At 39.5% G+C, this 16,660-nt stretch overlaps 1 protein-coding gene across 3 annotated transcripts in view; it reads left to right on the top strand.

Moving 5' to 3' along the window:
* LOC113631816 (cytidine monophosphate-N-acetylneuraminic acid hydroxylase-like) overlaps positions 1 to 16,660 on the top strand; it is a 263,669-nt gene that overhangs the window by 235,765 nt on the left and 11,244 nt on the right. For all 3 annotated transcript variants that reach the window (XM_027128539.1, XM_027128540.1, XM_027128541.1), the window contains 5 exons: positions 86 to 223; positions 2,604 to 2,739; positions 10,383 to 10,523; positions 13,935 to 14,109; positions 15,686 to 15,802. In XM_027128539.1, coding sequence (XP_026984340.1) covers positions 86 to 223; positions 2,604 to 2,739; positions 10,383 to 10,523; positions 13,935 to 14,109; positions 15,686 to 15,802 — 707 coding nt within the window. The remainder of the gene's footprint in view (positions 1 to 85; positions 224 to 2,603; positions 2,740 to 10,382; positions 10,524 to 13,934; positions 14,110 to 15,685; positions 15,803 to 16,660) is intronic.

Raw genomic sequence — 16,660 nt, 5'->3', positions numbered from 1 at the left:
ATGGAAGAGTTTGTTGACCTGGGATTTCAAATTGTGGTTTTCAAGATTTCACCTTGAGTATTGATGCCACTTTATTTTTCCACAGGTCATAAAATACTCAATACAGTGGATTGCACCAGACCCAATGGGGGAAGGCTGCCTATGAAGGTTGATCTAATGATGAGTGATTTTGCCGGAGGGGCATCAGGCTTTCCGATGACTTTCAGTGGTGGAAAATTTACTGGTAATACTTTCTATCAAAGTGATGCCAAGGAGCATGCATGGCACTTTGCTAAATGCTGTGCGAATCAATACAAAAATTATTAAGACATGATCCTTCCCCACAAGACGCTTACAGTCTTCTTGGGAAACCAGACTTGCAAATCACAGATATACAAGCCAAAGTTTCCAGCTCAGAATATGCTGATGGAGCATGAAGGAAACACCTAGGAGATTAGGGAGCATCTCAGGAAAAGTCAAGAAAAAGAATCATTTGGATCAATTTGATTCCTGATGTAGACTGGAGAGCAGAACAGGAAGAGTCTGACATTGGTAGTCCAGGCTTAAATGCTCTTGGTATGTGGTTCAGAATAGGGTGTGGGCAACCCGAGGTGGGCACATCCCCTTGGACTTGTGTAATGCCCATACAGGGGAGGATTGAGGCAAAGGAAGCTCCTCTAAAGTATGGGGTTTCTGGGGGCCGGGGAAATAGTGGTCAAAGAGTACAAACTTCTAGTTATAAGATGAGTAAGTTCTGGGGACGTAACGTACAGCATGATGACTATAGTTAACAATACCGTGCTATATACTTAAAAGTTGCTAAGGGTAGGTCTTACATGTTCTCATCACACACACAAAATGGTAATATGTGAGGTGATGGAGGTTAACCAACCTTATCGTGGTAATCATTTAGACATACATGCATGTAATGAACCCATCCTGGTGTACACCTTAAACTTATGTAATATTATATATCAGTTATATCTCAAAGCTTGAAAAAAATGTGGGGTCCAAGGCAGAAGCTCTTCTGCTCTGGGTCTAAGGGTGGTGCTAGGGTTGGGATGGGGGAGGGCACGTAAATGGTATATTTTGTTCCTACTTTTGCTCAGTATGTAAGCATTGCTAGCATTGTAAGTTCTCAATATATGTCCACTTAATAAATTAATATTTTCTGTAAGCGATCTCTGTTTAGCAATGTGGCAGAAATGCCCTACTTGCAGTATGAGGAAAGCCTGTCCAGTTCCTTCCTTTCTTCTCTGAGTCTGTGGTCATTGCCTCCCAGAATGAGTCACCAGTGAGAGATAGAGGGGAGGTGCTATCTTTACGGGGTTAACAGTGTGACTGGGGAGGTGACATATACCTACTAAAGGGTAGCTAGCATAACTCCGTTCTTATGTGAGTGTGTGTGCGCGCGCACGCACATACATTTAAAAAGGTCTAGAATATACCAAAATGTTAATAGTGGTTATGTCTACCTTATGGATAACTTATTTTTTTCTGTATCCTTGTCTGTGTTTATCAGATTTTCACAGCAGTAACAGTAAGAGCAGTTCCCTGACATGGTACCCCCCATGCTCTGGGCCCTGCCTAATTTCAACTTCCTTTACTGCCTGTATCCCCATTGCTTGACAAGTGTCAGCCCATACTGGCCCGCTTTTTGTTCCTCAGACCCAATACACCAAGTCCATCTGTGCCCTGTACCTTTGTATGTGCTGTTTCCACTGCCTGGAGTGCTATTGCTTTTGACCTCCACGTGGTCGACAACTTCTATGTCTCTGTCTGTGTTCTATGATTCCAATGTCATCTTCACTAACTGCCCTAATATGCCCCTCCACCCCACACCTCATCACCCCAGCCACTCTCCATCCCATGGCCCTGTTTTACTTTCTTCCTAGCTCATCACTCTTTGAAATGAACTTATTTCCTTATTCCTTATTTGCTTCTTTCACTAGAATGAATGCTCCTTAAGAGCAGGGACCTGCTTTATCTTGTTCACCACTGTATTGTCAGTTCCTAGAACTACGTCTGGCACATAGTAGGTGCTCAATAAATATCAATCAAATGAATGAACGAGCAAACGAACAAATGAACAACCTGTGAGGTAGGCAACATGATTCTATTTTACAGAGGAGAAAACAGACTTAAAGAGTTTAAGTGGTGGAGCTGCATTTTGATCCTAAGTCTTAACTGACTCCGACATCCACACCCTTGACCACTGTGCATCACCTGGGTGTAATGAACATGCTTTGCTTTTATAATCCATGAAGATAGCAAAGCCATTTCCATGTTAGTAGAGAGTTAAGCATTACAAGAATTACAGTGTCCTTAAAATGTGCATGCATGCAAGATCCAACTACACATGCCACCCTGTTTATTCAGCTAGGGTCCAAATGAATTGCCATTAACAAGGAGAGGGTTCAGTGTCTCTGGCTGGTTTGGAAACATTTTCCTAGTAACCAACTGAAATTTGCAAAATAAAGCCACTAAGACAAGGAGCTTTGCTCTCTGTCTGCATTCGTTAGCTGTCAATTTTTATCTCCTGAAAGCCTTCTAATCTACTAGAACTCTTGTTTTTCTGTGATTTCTGAACAGAGGAAATTCTAATCCAAACCCTGTTATTCCAGAGGAATGGAAAGCCCAATTCATTAAAACAGAAAGGAAGAAACTCCTGAACTACAAGGCTCGGCTCGTGAAGGACCTACAACCCCGAATTTATTGCCCTTTTGCTGGGTACTTCGTGGAATCTCACCCATCAGACAAGTATGGCTGGATATTTTGCATAACATATTTACACACGAGTTAATGTATGCTGGGATGAATGATTTAGCTATGAATACAACATGAAATGAGAAAAAGTAATTAGTAGGAGTCTGGAGCTTATTTAACAAGCTGCCTGGGAACAGAGAGCCATGCTTGACAGCTAGAGTTAATTCAGATAGATTTTGTCCAAAAGGATCCTGGAAAGAATGAAGGCAACTGATATGTATTCAGTGTACACTAGGAATTGAACTGGGGCTTTTAATCATTTAGTCTTCCAATGACACTGTAAGGTAGGTGTTATTATACCTGTTTAAGTTAGGGAATCTGAAACTCAGAGGCTAAGGGACTTGCTTGAAGTCACCCCGCTGGAAACACTGGAGGTGAGAAATGCATCCTGGTATGCCTAGCTCTAAAGCTATTTTCTCTATACCACACTACCTCTCAGAATAGAGACTGTATCATCATCAAGTTATTTTCTCATTTTTGAGTATCTAAAAGGACTTCTCTTGCAGCAACATAACTTTTAGATCTTGTTTTTCAAGTGTAGTTTTGGAGGTCAATGAGTTTTCTTTGAGAATGTTTAAATGTTGAATTTTCACTTTAATGGTCAAATGAATGACAATCTTAATACTGGGTATTACACAAGATTTCATAAATGTGGATATTCACACTTATGGTTCTTTTTTGGTCACTTTGATACCAAGTCATCATTAAAGATTTAGCAGTTAACTTTTAATAATAAAATGTTTCTCAAACAGGAGAAACTTCAAATTTAAGAAACATTGTTTTTTTTAGTTCAGCTTAACTACTGTTTTTAGATTGGATTGTCCTTCTTGGGACTCTGCTACTGTCAGGTGCCTGAGCTGGGGAAGTGCTTTTCCTTTTCTCTCAAAACATGGACCCTGTGATCCAAAATTTCCTATGAATTACTAAAGCCAAACTAAACATTTGCAAGATTGTTAGTGTCCTTTTGAGATTTTGAGTAGACCTGCTAGGGCCGAACAATGAGAACACTTATTATTTATATTGCAATCACGTTAACTATATAAATTAGTTTAGTATAAATAATATCATTTTGTTATTTAGTCCAAAAACAAGGCATGTCTTTTCATTTGTATAGGTTTTCTTTTGTGTCATTCAGCGGCATGTTAAAGTTTTCTTTATGTAAGACTCACACACTTTTGGTTATGTTTATTCCTAGTATTTTCACTTTTTCTTTTGGTTGCTATTGCAAATGCAGTCTTTTCTATAATTATATTTCCTAAGTAGTAGTTGTTTTAATTGTTTGGATAGTTTTCAGCTGATTCTCTTTAAATCATCTGCAAATAGTGGTAGTGATATCTCCTTTCATTACTTTATATGTCTGATTCATTGATGTTGTTTTATTGGATTATTTCAAGTAAAATATTCCTGACTTAAGAATGTTTATGCTCACTTAACTATGAAGGATGGAAGATGGAGTAGGTACAGTGAAATTAATGGAGGTAGACAGCAAATGAAGGACTTAGTGAACCAGGGAAGGGTTGTCTGTGTCAAGTGACAATGATACAGAACCAGGGGAATGAGCTACTCCAATATTACTAGAAGTTGATGGCCCTGGAAAACTTCCCTTCAATTTCCCACAAACCCTTCAGTTTTCTAGTTATCAGTGAATAGGTGTGTCTCACACTCAATCTTGATCTAGAGTGAAATGACAATCAGTTAATGCGACAAGAATAAACTTCTCAGTGCCTGCCAATGTAGACATGGCACAAAGGTTTCACTTAAATGCACTAAGATTCAGTGTAGTTAAGAACCAGTACGGCATAGACACCAAGCAATCAGAACAGATAACAGGTAGTGCTGGATCAGGTCCTGGAGGCTCTGCTCTCTCAAACTTTAATCCTTTAGTTGACTGAATTGAGAGAGAGCTAGGAGGCCCCAGGGGAGGGTCAGGTGCCTGGGACAGCAAAGAGGGCACTCAGGGAAGCAGCTTTGAACCAACTGGCATAGAACTATTTCAGTATTTTAGCAACTGTTATGCCTTCTGGCTGAACATCAGTCTGTCCTTAGAGCAGTGGAAAAAGGAGCAGAGAAGAGATTCTGCTGCCATTTCCAGCTCTCACATCATACTATGTGGAAATACCCAAGAACTAAGGGATTAGACTGTGGTGGTATTTTGCATACCACACTGCTTTGGACAGTGGTGAGCATCTGTGAAAAGATATAAAGAGAAAGCACGTCTAAGATAAATCCAGGAGAGTCTGTTTGAGAAGGTGAAAACAGTGGGTTGTTCTATCACTTTCATTTTCTTAGTTATGGGCCACTCAGGTAAAAAGTACAAAATCGAGAGCAATATTTGCCACATGACACTGTGGAGAGTATTAAAGTCAGGCCGGTGAGGAAGTATTATTGAACGTGAATTTTTACAAAAACTCAGAGAATTTCCTAAATTGGCTTCATGTTAAATGTTCCATGTCAAAGCATGTAGTCTGAATGCAGATAAGTTAAGCATCCTTTGAGATGATCTTACGGTCTAAGGTTTAACTAGAGAAGAGGAACCAGGCAAGATAATGGACATTTAAAGTGACTTAATCTATTACCTAAAATGTGAGAAGGAAATAATTTTTTGCATTGGACCCACAAAGGGTTCTCTGCCTGAGAGGTTAAAAGTGGAATTGTACCCCAGACTCAGGTGTATTAGAGAGGTAGAGAGATGGTCTGTATCTGTGGAAAAACAGAAATACAAGCAGAGGAAAGAATGCATTGTACATATGGAGAAATTCAAGTATGGATTTCTCGTCATAAACCATGGAGACTAGAAGGTAGTAAGATAGTATTTTTAAATTGCTTAAAGAAAAGAACGGTCAACATAGACTCTATATCCAGTGAAAATATCCTTCAGGAACGAGGGTAAAATAAAAACATTCCTAGATGAAGGAAAACTAAGGCAATTCATTATAAGAAGACCTACTTTAAAAGAAATGCTAAAGAAAGTTATTTAGATAAAAGGGAAATGACACTAGAGGGAAACTTCTGGAGGGACCACACTACCCAATTGTAAGACTTGCTATAAAGCTCCAGTAATCAAGACAGCATGATATTGATGAAGGGATAAACACAGAGATTAATGGACTAGAGTCCAAAAACAGAGCCACCCAAATATAGCCATTTGATTTTTGACAAAGGTACAAAAACAATTCAGTGGAGAAAAGACAGTCTTTTCAATAAATGTTATTGAATGTTGAGCAATTAATTGGACATTCATATGCAAAAAATGAACCTCAATATAGTAGGCCCTGCACTATATACCAAAAAATAAGTCAAAATGGGTCATAGATCGAAATGTAAATGTAAAACTATGAAATTTTTAGAGGAAAATATAGGAGAAAATCTTCATGACCTTGGGTTAAGCAAAGACTTCTTAGATAGGACACCAAAAGCACAATCCATAAGCGAAAATTTTAATAAATTGGGCTTTATCAAAATTAAAATTTTTGCTCTGTGAAAGACACTGCTAAGTGAATAAAATGATAAACTACAGACCATGAGAAAAATTCGCAAATCATATATCTGATTAACAATTTGTATCTAGAATATATAATGAACTTTCAAAAATCAGTGTAAGGAAACAAAGAACTCAATAATAAATGGGCAAAACATTTTGAACAGATACTCCACCAAAGAAGATATATTGATGCAAATGAGCATAAGAAATGACGTGCCCATGTCACTAGTCATTAGAGAATGCAGATTAAAGCCACAATGAAATAAGAATTAAAGTTAATAAAATTTTGAAAGGTTAACACTATCCAGTTATGGCAAAGATACAGAGCAATAGGACCTCTCAGACATTGCTGTTGAGAATTCAAAATGATACAGCTATCTGGAAAGCACTACGGCTGTTGCTTTAAATATACATTTATCATACGACCCAGAAATGCCATTCATGGATATTTACCCCAGAGAAACTAAACTTTTATTCACACAAAACTATACACAAATATTAATAGTAGTTCTAGTCATAATTACCAAATGAACTCAAATGTCCTTCAGCAGGTGAATGGACAAACTGTGGTATATCCACACCATGGAATACAATAGAAAATAAATAACTACTGATATACACACAACCTGGTTGAATCTCAAAGGTATCGTGCTAAGTGAAAGAAGTCAGTCTCAAAAGATTATATATTGTGATTCCACTTATATGACATTCTGAGAAAGGCAAAACTATTGGGATGGAGAAAAAGGTCAGTGGTTGCCAGAGGTTAGGCTGAAGGGAAGGGAGGGTTTGACTAAAAAGGGCCAACATGGGGGAGTTTTGAGAGAACAGAATATAGAGCAGAGAGAAGTGCTCTGTATCCTGATTTTAGTAGTAGCACAAATCTGTACATGTGTTAAAATTCATAGAGCTGTTCACCAAAAAAAATCCAAAAATTGGATCTAAGTAAATCTTAAAAACAACAACAAAAAAGCTAACAGTTATTCTTAACACCTCAGTCATGTTAATTAAAGCTACGTATTTATTTAGGTCATATTTGTGATACAACAAATATATATGCACATCTTATATAATACACAGCCCCTTGAAAAAACCAAAATATACAATTAATCCATTTGGTTGTATTTGAAGCATAGTTTTATTATTTTAAATGTTAAAGTCTTTTAGATGTTTTAATTTTGCTTTTATAAGATTCTGTCAATTGTATAGAGCATCTATTTGATCACGAAGTGACTCAGCCCCTAACATTTATGGTGTTTTTATGAGCAAGTACCAGTACCATCTGCTTCATTGCTGATCACTTTATGATCAGTGCCTGGAACATTTTGTGAACAAAGGTCAGGGACTGCCCACATGCAGACGGAATGCATATGTCTTTCTACTCTGAGGGTACACTTACCTGTAAATTCGTTGGATAGTAAAGAAACTGATAGACTTATCAGTCCTTGAGATAAGTTTTTATGACAAAATCCTGTAAGTACTGGCCATAATTTCTCATCCATTGAGGGAGCAGAGTACAGTAGGGGAAGTAGTGTACATGGAATTTAGGGTCTTTCCTACTACCACTTATTAGGACCAATATTTTTGACTTCTCTGGGCTTCATGTGACTCATCATTAAAACCTGACTCTTTTCACTGTGAAGTTCTTCTCTGTCCTCTGATGACATATCTATATGTGTCTAGTCACTTAATGTGTCCTTTTGCTGATATGTTTCCTTCTTTATTACCTTCTTGTTGATATTACTTAGCTGTCTCTCATCTTCCAAATATTTCCAGAAAGATTGGCCTAAAGTTAAAATATAATTTATTTCGATCAGTGCTGTTCATCATTCATTCATTCATTTTTTGAGCAGCATGTGCTAGGTGCTGGAGAACTAGAGATGAAATGACTGTCTTCAGCGTTGGAAGAGAAAAACAATAGTAACACAGAATGATAAATGTTATGGTACATGTATGTTCTGGAGGCAATGGGATACAGATGGGAGTCAGAAAATGACTACTGGATGAGACTATGAAGCAAAGTTTTGAAGTATGAGTAGACACCCACCAGCAAAGATGGAAAGATGCTGAGATGAGAGGTTGCAGTTCAGTGTAGGGGACTGAGGTGGGTGTATTGGGGCGGGGGGCAGTGGGAACCAGACAGTGAACACCGCTGTGTGTCACTCCACATGGCTTGGATTTTATCCTTAAGAATGAGGAACCTGGTAAAGGAGTCTAACAAGGAACAGAGACATGATCAGATGTGCACTGGAGAGGTTAGGTTGTATGTCTGCATGGTGGGAAGGGAGACAGGAATGTCGATCCTGGAGTACAGTTTGAAAATCATTACAATCATCTCAGAAGGACTGATGAATGACAGTGGGGATTGAGAATTCAGATTCTAGAAATACAAAGGAGGTTGAATTGCAAGAACTTGGAGATGAACTGGATATGATGGTTTCTTACTTAAGGACACTTGACCACTTAATGTGATGCTGCCATTTAAAGTAGTCGTAAGTCACAATTCTGTGTATTAGTAGTTGGCAGATGTTACCCTCTGTACGCACAATACCCCTCAGAGGGCAGTGTCTGGGTATTACTTTATTATTATTTTGGAGAGGCAGACAAAGAAGCATCAAGAAGTTAAAGACTTTTGTGAACGCCACACATTATGTTTTAGGAAGAGTAATCTGATAGCATCCCGGTTCGGAGGCGGGGAGATCAGTTGGTGAACCATTTTGAGACTAGAGGTAGTAAGATGATGACACAAAGAGGTGACACTGCTTCAAATTGAGGACTGCCCCAGTGGGAGGACATTCCCATGTGTAGGAAGGGACAAGTTAGACATCTTTGGGTGGAGACATATCTTTACTCATGTCTGCAAGATCATAAATAATGTAAGTCAGTGGGGATGACAGTGGGGATTGAGAAAATACAGTGGGGATTGAGAAAATACCTTGGTGCTATAGAAATACAAATGCTTACATATGTTTTGTGTTTGTCTATCTGACTGAAAATATCTATCCAGTCTAGGTAACCCAGTTGTAGCTCAAGAAAGTAAAATTCCCTTTAACAGAAATGTCTGTCTATGTAACCCATGTCTGATGAAACACAGTGACAAATCCTGGATCTCTCTTTTTCTGCTCCAGCATCACCACAATTACCTGCCCATATGACATTAAAATTGATGATTTACAGCTTTTCCAGAAAGATTGTGGCTTGGAATTAAATTTGGGAGATACCCAGTGCTGATCAATAATAGCACAATTAGAAACTAGATCTCAGGAGGGACTATGACTGAGGATGTGTGTGTTCTTTTGTAACAGGTGGATTTCAGTGGTTTTGAATGGAAAGCCTTTTTGGGGGGAGGGGGTTTATAAACAACAAATTTAGTTTTCAAACTTCTGGAGACTGGAACGTCCAAGATCAAGGCGCTGGCAGATTTGATATCTAGTGAGGGCCCACTTCCTGGTTCCTAGACACCTGTCTTTTTAAATGTAACCTCACATAATGGAAGGGGTTGGAAAGACTTATCAGACTTTACTCCCAAAGTTGGGGAGACGCTCCTCCTCGTGGCCTCCTGGGAAGGATAAGCCCTGCTTTGGCGGTGGAGAGCTGGGTGGACACTGCTGACCTGGGGCAGGTCACCTGAGCCCTCTGATCCTTAGTCTCTTTCTCTATAAAACAAGAGTAATAATGGCAGGTATCTCAGTGGGTTGTGAAGACAAAATCAATTAGTTCATGTTAAACGCTTAGTATATACCTGCCAAGTAATATTTAATCGTCTATATATTTCATTAATATTAAATGTAAGGAAATGAATCACAATGCTATAAACAAACTAACACACTACTGTAAATAACTATACTTCAATTTTAAAAAACTGGAAAAAAATTAAATACAAGATTGTGTTATTCCTACCTCTTTATAGTAGTCTTGCTACATCTAACTTCAATTCCAATCACTATGTGATTATACTAAAAAACAAAGTATAAATAATAGCTGTTCCCTAATTAGGGACATTAGCCCAAATATAGTCTTTATTTTTCCTGGGATAACTGCAGGGGGATTGGGAAGTAGGAATGCAGAGGAAACAAACAAACAAAAATTCTGTCATTGTTCTAATCAAAATTTCATCTGAGAATAAACTTTCTTACATGGGAATTTTCTTATTTCTCAGGTATATTAAAGAAACAAACATCAAAAATGACCCAAATGAACTCAACAACCTTATCAAGAAAAATTCTGATGTGTTAACATGGACCCCACGACCTGGAGCCACTCTTGATCTGGGAAGGATGCTAAAGGATCCAACAGACAGGTTTGGCTTAAATACTTTTTTTTTTTTTTTTTTTGCGATACGTGGGCCTCTCATTGTTGTGGCCTCTCCTGTTGTGGAGCACAGGCTCTGGACGTGCAGGCTCAGCGGCCATGGCTCACGGGCCCAGCCGCTCCTCGGCATGTGGGATCTTCCCGGACTGGGGCACGAACCCGTGTCCCCTGCATTGGCAGGCCACCAGGGAAGCCCGGCTTAAACACTTATAGAGAAAAAAATGATTCAGGGATTTTTTCAATTTTATGAGAAAATAAAGGATGTACCTGTGGTCTCTCGGTAGGTCCCTATTTGTCAGAATATTAAGTTTTTCTTGAGTAGCATCCTCAGCTTGTCATGCATTAACATCCACACATCACTTTTTAAAATGGAAGTCTTGCTGTTTAAAGAAAATAAACTATTAAATAAGTATCTTTCAAATCTAGGGGAAAAAAGGCTGAGTTTTTTCTCAGTCCTATATAATAATTTTCTCATCCTATGTAATAATTACTCAAAGGTTTTCCTCGTCTCAGAGCCTTACTTGAAAACAAAGAGTGAGGAAGGTTTTTCTATGAAGGACAATTGATGCAGCTCAAAAATAAGTTGTCTGAAGTAACAAGCAATAAGCATGAGAATTAGTTTTCATATCAGTATAAACATTACCCAGCTGCCAATTCCACAGACAGTACCTTTGAACAAGTAACAGTGCACTGGGAGTGCAATTCAGGAAAAGTTACTATTGATGTCACAGACCTATATCTTTACATATACTTGTCTTGAGCCAAATGGAACTGTTAGTTCCTCACCCTTATTTAGAAATGGACTGAACGTGCTGGAGAGCTGGGCACACAGTTGCCAACAGCACACCCCTCTCCTGGCCTCACCTCTGCAGAGTTGGTGTGAGTGGCGCAGCCAGCTGATTATGCCCTTTTGCTAACTTCCCATATCGAACTAGTTACCGAATCTGGCCAATTCTTCGTAAATCCCTCACAAATCCACCACTCGTCTCCAGCCTCTTCCGTCGTGACCTTAATTCGGCCTCTCACAATTTTTTTTCACCTAGATTCAAGCAGTGGCCCTTGACTTGGCTCTGTGCCTCCACCCTGCTCTCCTCTGATCTATCCTCCATGCCAGCCTTTTTCAGTCTGCTGGCCACAATCCACTGGTGGGTTGTAAAAATCAATGGCATTGATCATGACCAGCATTTTAAAAAATGAAATAGAATAAAATAGAATAGACCTGAGTACATTGCCCGAGTACATATAACAAGGAGTAGTATTATTTCAGGAGACTTTGTTTCACAGGTACGCTTGGTATTGGACCCCCAGGGTCCTCAAGTAAAATGTAATTCTTACTGGGATCATAAGCAAGGAGAGCCTCTGCTCTGCATTGTGGTGGAAGAAACCTTTTTTAAATGCAAAATTCTTCCTGTTCCTTTCCCTGCTTAAAATTCCTGAGGATCTCCCCAGTACCTCTAGGGTAAAAGCAGTTTGTATTCTCCAGATCAAGGGTGAGAGAAGTTTTTAATTATTTCAGGTTTTAGCAGGACATTCAAGGGTCTGGCATTCGGCACTGGCAGAATTCTCTATCATCTCTCTCCAGTTCCCCAGATGTATCCTATGGTAATAATCCTCAAACTTGAACGAACATCAGAATAACTTGAAGCACTTGGATAAATGCAGCTCCCTGGGCTCGACCCCCTGAGATTCTGATTCAGTAGATCTGAGGCAAAGCCTGGGAATCTGCATTTGTATCATTGTGTCACACCAAAGCATTCTGGGTAACAAGAGAGTCGATATTGTTGGATTCTCAGTAGTAAGACAGAGTGTAAGGACACAGGGAGGCTAAGTGCTTAACTCTGCCTTGTGAGGGGAAGAGGGGCCAGGAGAGAACAGGAAATGTGGTCAAGGAAAGCTCAGTCTGAAGTCTTAGGCGTTTGAGCTATGTCTTAGAGATCAGGAGGTAGGTTATAATTAAGAGAGACAGATGGAGATTCTGCTCAGAGGGACTGACACGTGCTGGAGAAGGGAGGTGTAAATAGTGTCATGAGTTTGGTGAGTGTAGATACTTTAAGTGAATAGACCTATGCCATTCATTCGGAAGTGATTTATTGAGCTCCTTCTGTATACCTGGCATCATACTAGATACAAGGAAACAGCTGTGAAGAAAGAGGTCCTTCCCTCATGAATCCAACCATCCACCTGACTGTAGGGTTGGTAAGTGAGGGTGGAGGAAAAGGATGAGATGGGAATGCCCTGTCGGGCCAGGGTCGGAAAGGACTTGTGAGACAGTCCACGGAACTTGCCTATGAGTAAGGAGAGCTTGAGAAAGTTATAGAGCAAAGAAGGAACATTACTTCGTTGTGTTTTAGAAAAACTATTTTACTTTTTGGAAGACCATGTCCTGGGGAAGAGGCCACAGCGGGGGAAGAACTAGAGTCAGGGAGGCCAGCTGGAAGACTGAGGCTTTATCCAGGAAGAGATTAGTGAGGCTGTAAACTGAGATGGGGGGGAGGAGTTGGAGAAGCAGATTTGACATTCATTTAGAAGTTAGAAACTTTAGGTTTTGATAAGTAATTTATTATCGAAACCAGTGCCTCTCTAGCTTTGGGCAAATAATGGACTAAAAGTGTTGTTTTGATAAGTGGGACATAGTTACCAAATCGCTACTAGCCAGGTGCCCATTTCCCTCCTCATCTTTCCCTTATCCAGATCACATCCTATTCTATTGCCAGGATTCAATATTCCATGTTCCATGCAATGATCCATCTTCACACTGGATGGACAGCTCTAGGAATGTCAGAGAACTCTCTCGTCCATATTGCTGACTGGGCTTACATACAGAACTGCCCATGTGTCTGAGAGCTGTGGTTTGATTAGTATAGTGAGAGGACCATATATTAGAGACACAGAATTCTACGTGTATCTCAAAGATAGGCTAAAGTCATTCCTATGTTCAACAAATATTTATGAGGCCCCTTCTATGTGCCACTCATGGTTGCTACTCTCATCAAACTTATATTCTAGTGGAGGTGAGGGGCAGGGCAGGAGTGAGCAGACTTCCACAAAATCAATACAGCCACTTATATTCAACATTTCCATAATTTAGTTATTTGAGCCGAAAGGGTCTGCATCAGTGGTTTTCCAATTTTTGTTTCCCCGACATGGACTTTTATCTTTAAATGTGTTCTGACTTGGAGAGTGATCACACTAAACAATTAACAGGAGCTGTTCTGGTTTAGGCTGGGGTGGGGCCCTACCCCTCAGTGTTCCCCGAGGCACTTCTGTGAGACGCCTTGGTATCATCTGAACAGTCTTAAAGCTGCTTGTCTGGTTGACTGTTGAAATTGAAGTGCTAATTTCTGCCTTCCTTATTTGTTGCTTTCTTCTTTCCTTGTTCTCTCACGTTTGTGTCTTTAAGGAAAGGCATCATAGAGCCTCCAGAGGGGACTAAAATTTACAAGGATTCCTGGGACTTTGGACCATATTTGAGAATCTTGAATGCTGCTGTAGGAGATGAAATATTTCGTCACTCATGCTGGATAAAAGAATACTTCACTTGGGCTGGATTTAAGGATTATAACCTGGTGGTCAGGGTATGCTATGAAGTATTATTTGTCTTTGCTGTCTAGTATTATGAAGTATTCCAATTTGTTTCTCAAAAAACATTTATTAAGCCCTACCATCTGCTTCACAGAAAATAGATCGGACAGTGTGCTAAAACAATCCCTTGTTGAAAATGTAGGGAACGTTCTGAGGTCCAGCTCAGTTTCTCTCTCGGAGCACTTTTTCCTCCCATCACCATGTGTTAGTTTTTGTTTTGTGGGTGTTTTGTTGTGTTGTGTTTGTAGCAGAAACAGGTACTTAAACTGTGGAACAGGCAAGTGGGCTCCACTGGAGAGGTGGTGTCGTGTAGCAGCAGAGAAGCAGGTAATTCTTATCTGCAGCTGTGGTAAGGAATGAATTGCACAAACCATGAGGTCAGCTTAGAACTTAAATTAGCCCCAACATGTACGCACAGAGCTCACAAGCCCAAGTGGTTCACGTTATAAGCTCACCGAAACTGAGAGGTATCGAAAAACAAAATAAGTACCAACAGGCAGGGGGTGAAAGAGAAAGAGGAGGCCTGAAATAGGCTGGAAATCCCAGCAATACTTGTATGTATATTTTATCCCTCTTACATATAGTGCCTGAATTTGTGCATGGGGAGCAAAGTTTAAGGAAAGCATCAGGAAATGGACAGCATTCATACCCTTAGAAACAAAAGACTGGTTACCCTCAGGGTGAGGGCTGTTCTCAAGTTTACCTTTCAACCCCAGAACATTAATACCGGGTACCAGGCAACACTTAGCATTCTCAAAATCAGTGAGTCCTAAAAACCTACCTGGGGGTCAGAGCCAGTCTATGACAAAGTTTTTGATGGTCAGTAATGAAACAAGTATGAGTATGCATGTGAGTGTGGTTGCAAGGATGTCAACTCTCTTTTCTTGGGATGAATTGTCATTATTCCAAGATTAGGTCCTTTCTATTTTTGAGGCATGAAAGCAGTCGTCCTTTAATGAAATAAAAGGATAGTAGATGTAAGAATTTTTTTTAAGTCCTCACTTAGCAAAATGAAATGTTGATGCCTACATTAGCTACCAAATATTTTTTAGAAAATTGTCTTTGAAACCCAAAGACCTGGGAAACATTGGTCTACATTATATCTTCAGTTGAGCAATTAGTATGAAAAAGAGAAAATATTTGGATTTTTCAATGACACTCTTTATGTTTAGCTGCTATGTGATGGTAAGAAAAATTTCACATTTTATTTATTTTTTAGCCTGCAAACCTACAGTGGCATTTGATATCTCATTACTAATAGTGCTTAAGATAATGATATCCTTCTCTGTAAATTTGATTGAAGCTAGTGATATGAAGCAGTTTTGCTAGTGTAGAAGAGTAGGATTAGAATGCAGTTCAGGAAAGAAGAGAGAGGGAGAGAGGGATTGAAGGGGGGGGTAGAGGAGGGGGGAATAGAAGAGAGCAGAGAGGAGAGATTCTTTTTATATTAACTCCACTTCATTGCTATCATTTAAGAGCATTTGGGTCTTGTACGTTCCAAAATTTTTTAAGGACCTTGACCACCAGATTGATATGCTTCTTCCCTTTACCATGTTGTCATTTGCACAGATGATTGAGACAGATGAGGACTTCAGCCCTTTTCCTGGAGGATATGACTATTTGGTTGACTTTCTAGATTTATCCTTTCCAAAAGAAAGACCAAGCCGGGAACATCCGTATGAGGAAGTAAGCAGGAACACCAGTGGACGTGCTCCTTCCTTCCTTCCTTCCATCTTTCCTTCCTTCCTAAATAAACTTTTTAGTTTGGAATAACCCTTAGATTTACAGAAAAGTTGCAAGGATAGTACAGAGAGTATTGTTAACATCTTACTTTACTGTGCTACATTTGTCACAACTAACACGTGGATACTGAAACATTATTATTAACTAAACTCCATACTTGTTTCTTTTTGAGTTATTTGCAAAGATTGGCTTTTCTACCTGCTTCCTTCCAAACAGCTGACCCGCCTGCACTGTTACCAGACCTGCAAGCACTGATCTCTGCCTTCCTTGCCTTCTCTCCAGTGGTGTCTCCTTCCCCAAACAAACCCAATGGGTGGCTCTCTAAAGAAAGTGAAGTCAGCATAAACCTACACATATTTTGTTGAGCTCCAATTTTTAACAGATCCCTAACCCACGGCAGGCATGGTGTTAAGAGCCGGGGCTTTGGACACAACGTCAGGACTGGGATGGGTACCCCATCCCTGCCGATGAGGACTATTGATTGTGAGGCTTTGAGTCCCTGTCCGAGCCTTGGTGGTTTGTTTTTTTTTCCTTGCATTGGGCTTCTTCCCACCTTATCAGTTTTTTTTTTTTATTATAGTCAAATGACATAAAATATGTGAGCATACATTGTAATTTTAAATTCTATATAAATGCAAAAATCACTAAATAAATTAGGAGGGTGTATAGTCTGCCCTTAAGTGTACTACACATGACATATAAATGTGTAATGCCTTAATTATAGAAGTTTAAATGTACCTTTATAAAATAGATGTATTCTTAAACGACATTTTAATAATTTGACTTGTATTTTTATGTTTA

Source organism: Aethalodelphis obliquidens, unplaced genomic scaffold (assembly GCF_003676395.1).
Source record: "Aethalodelphis obliquidens isolate GAN/ISIS:26980383/991018 unplaced genomic scaffold, ASM367639v1 scaffold34, whole genome shotgun sequence".
Taxonomy (NCBI): Eukaryota; Metazoa; Chordata; class Mammalia; order Artiodactyla; family Delphinidae; genus Aethalodelphis; species Aethalodelphis obliquidens.
The sequence above is the reverse complement of the archived record's forward strand: the minus strand, read 5'-3'. Positions and strand labels throughout refer to the sequence as shown.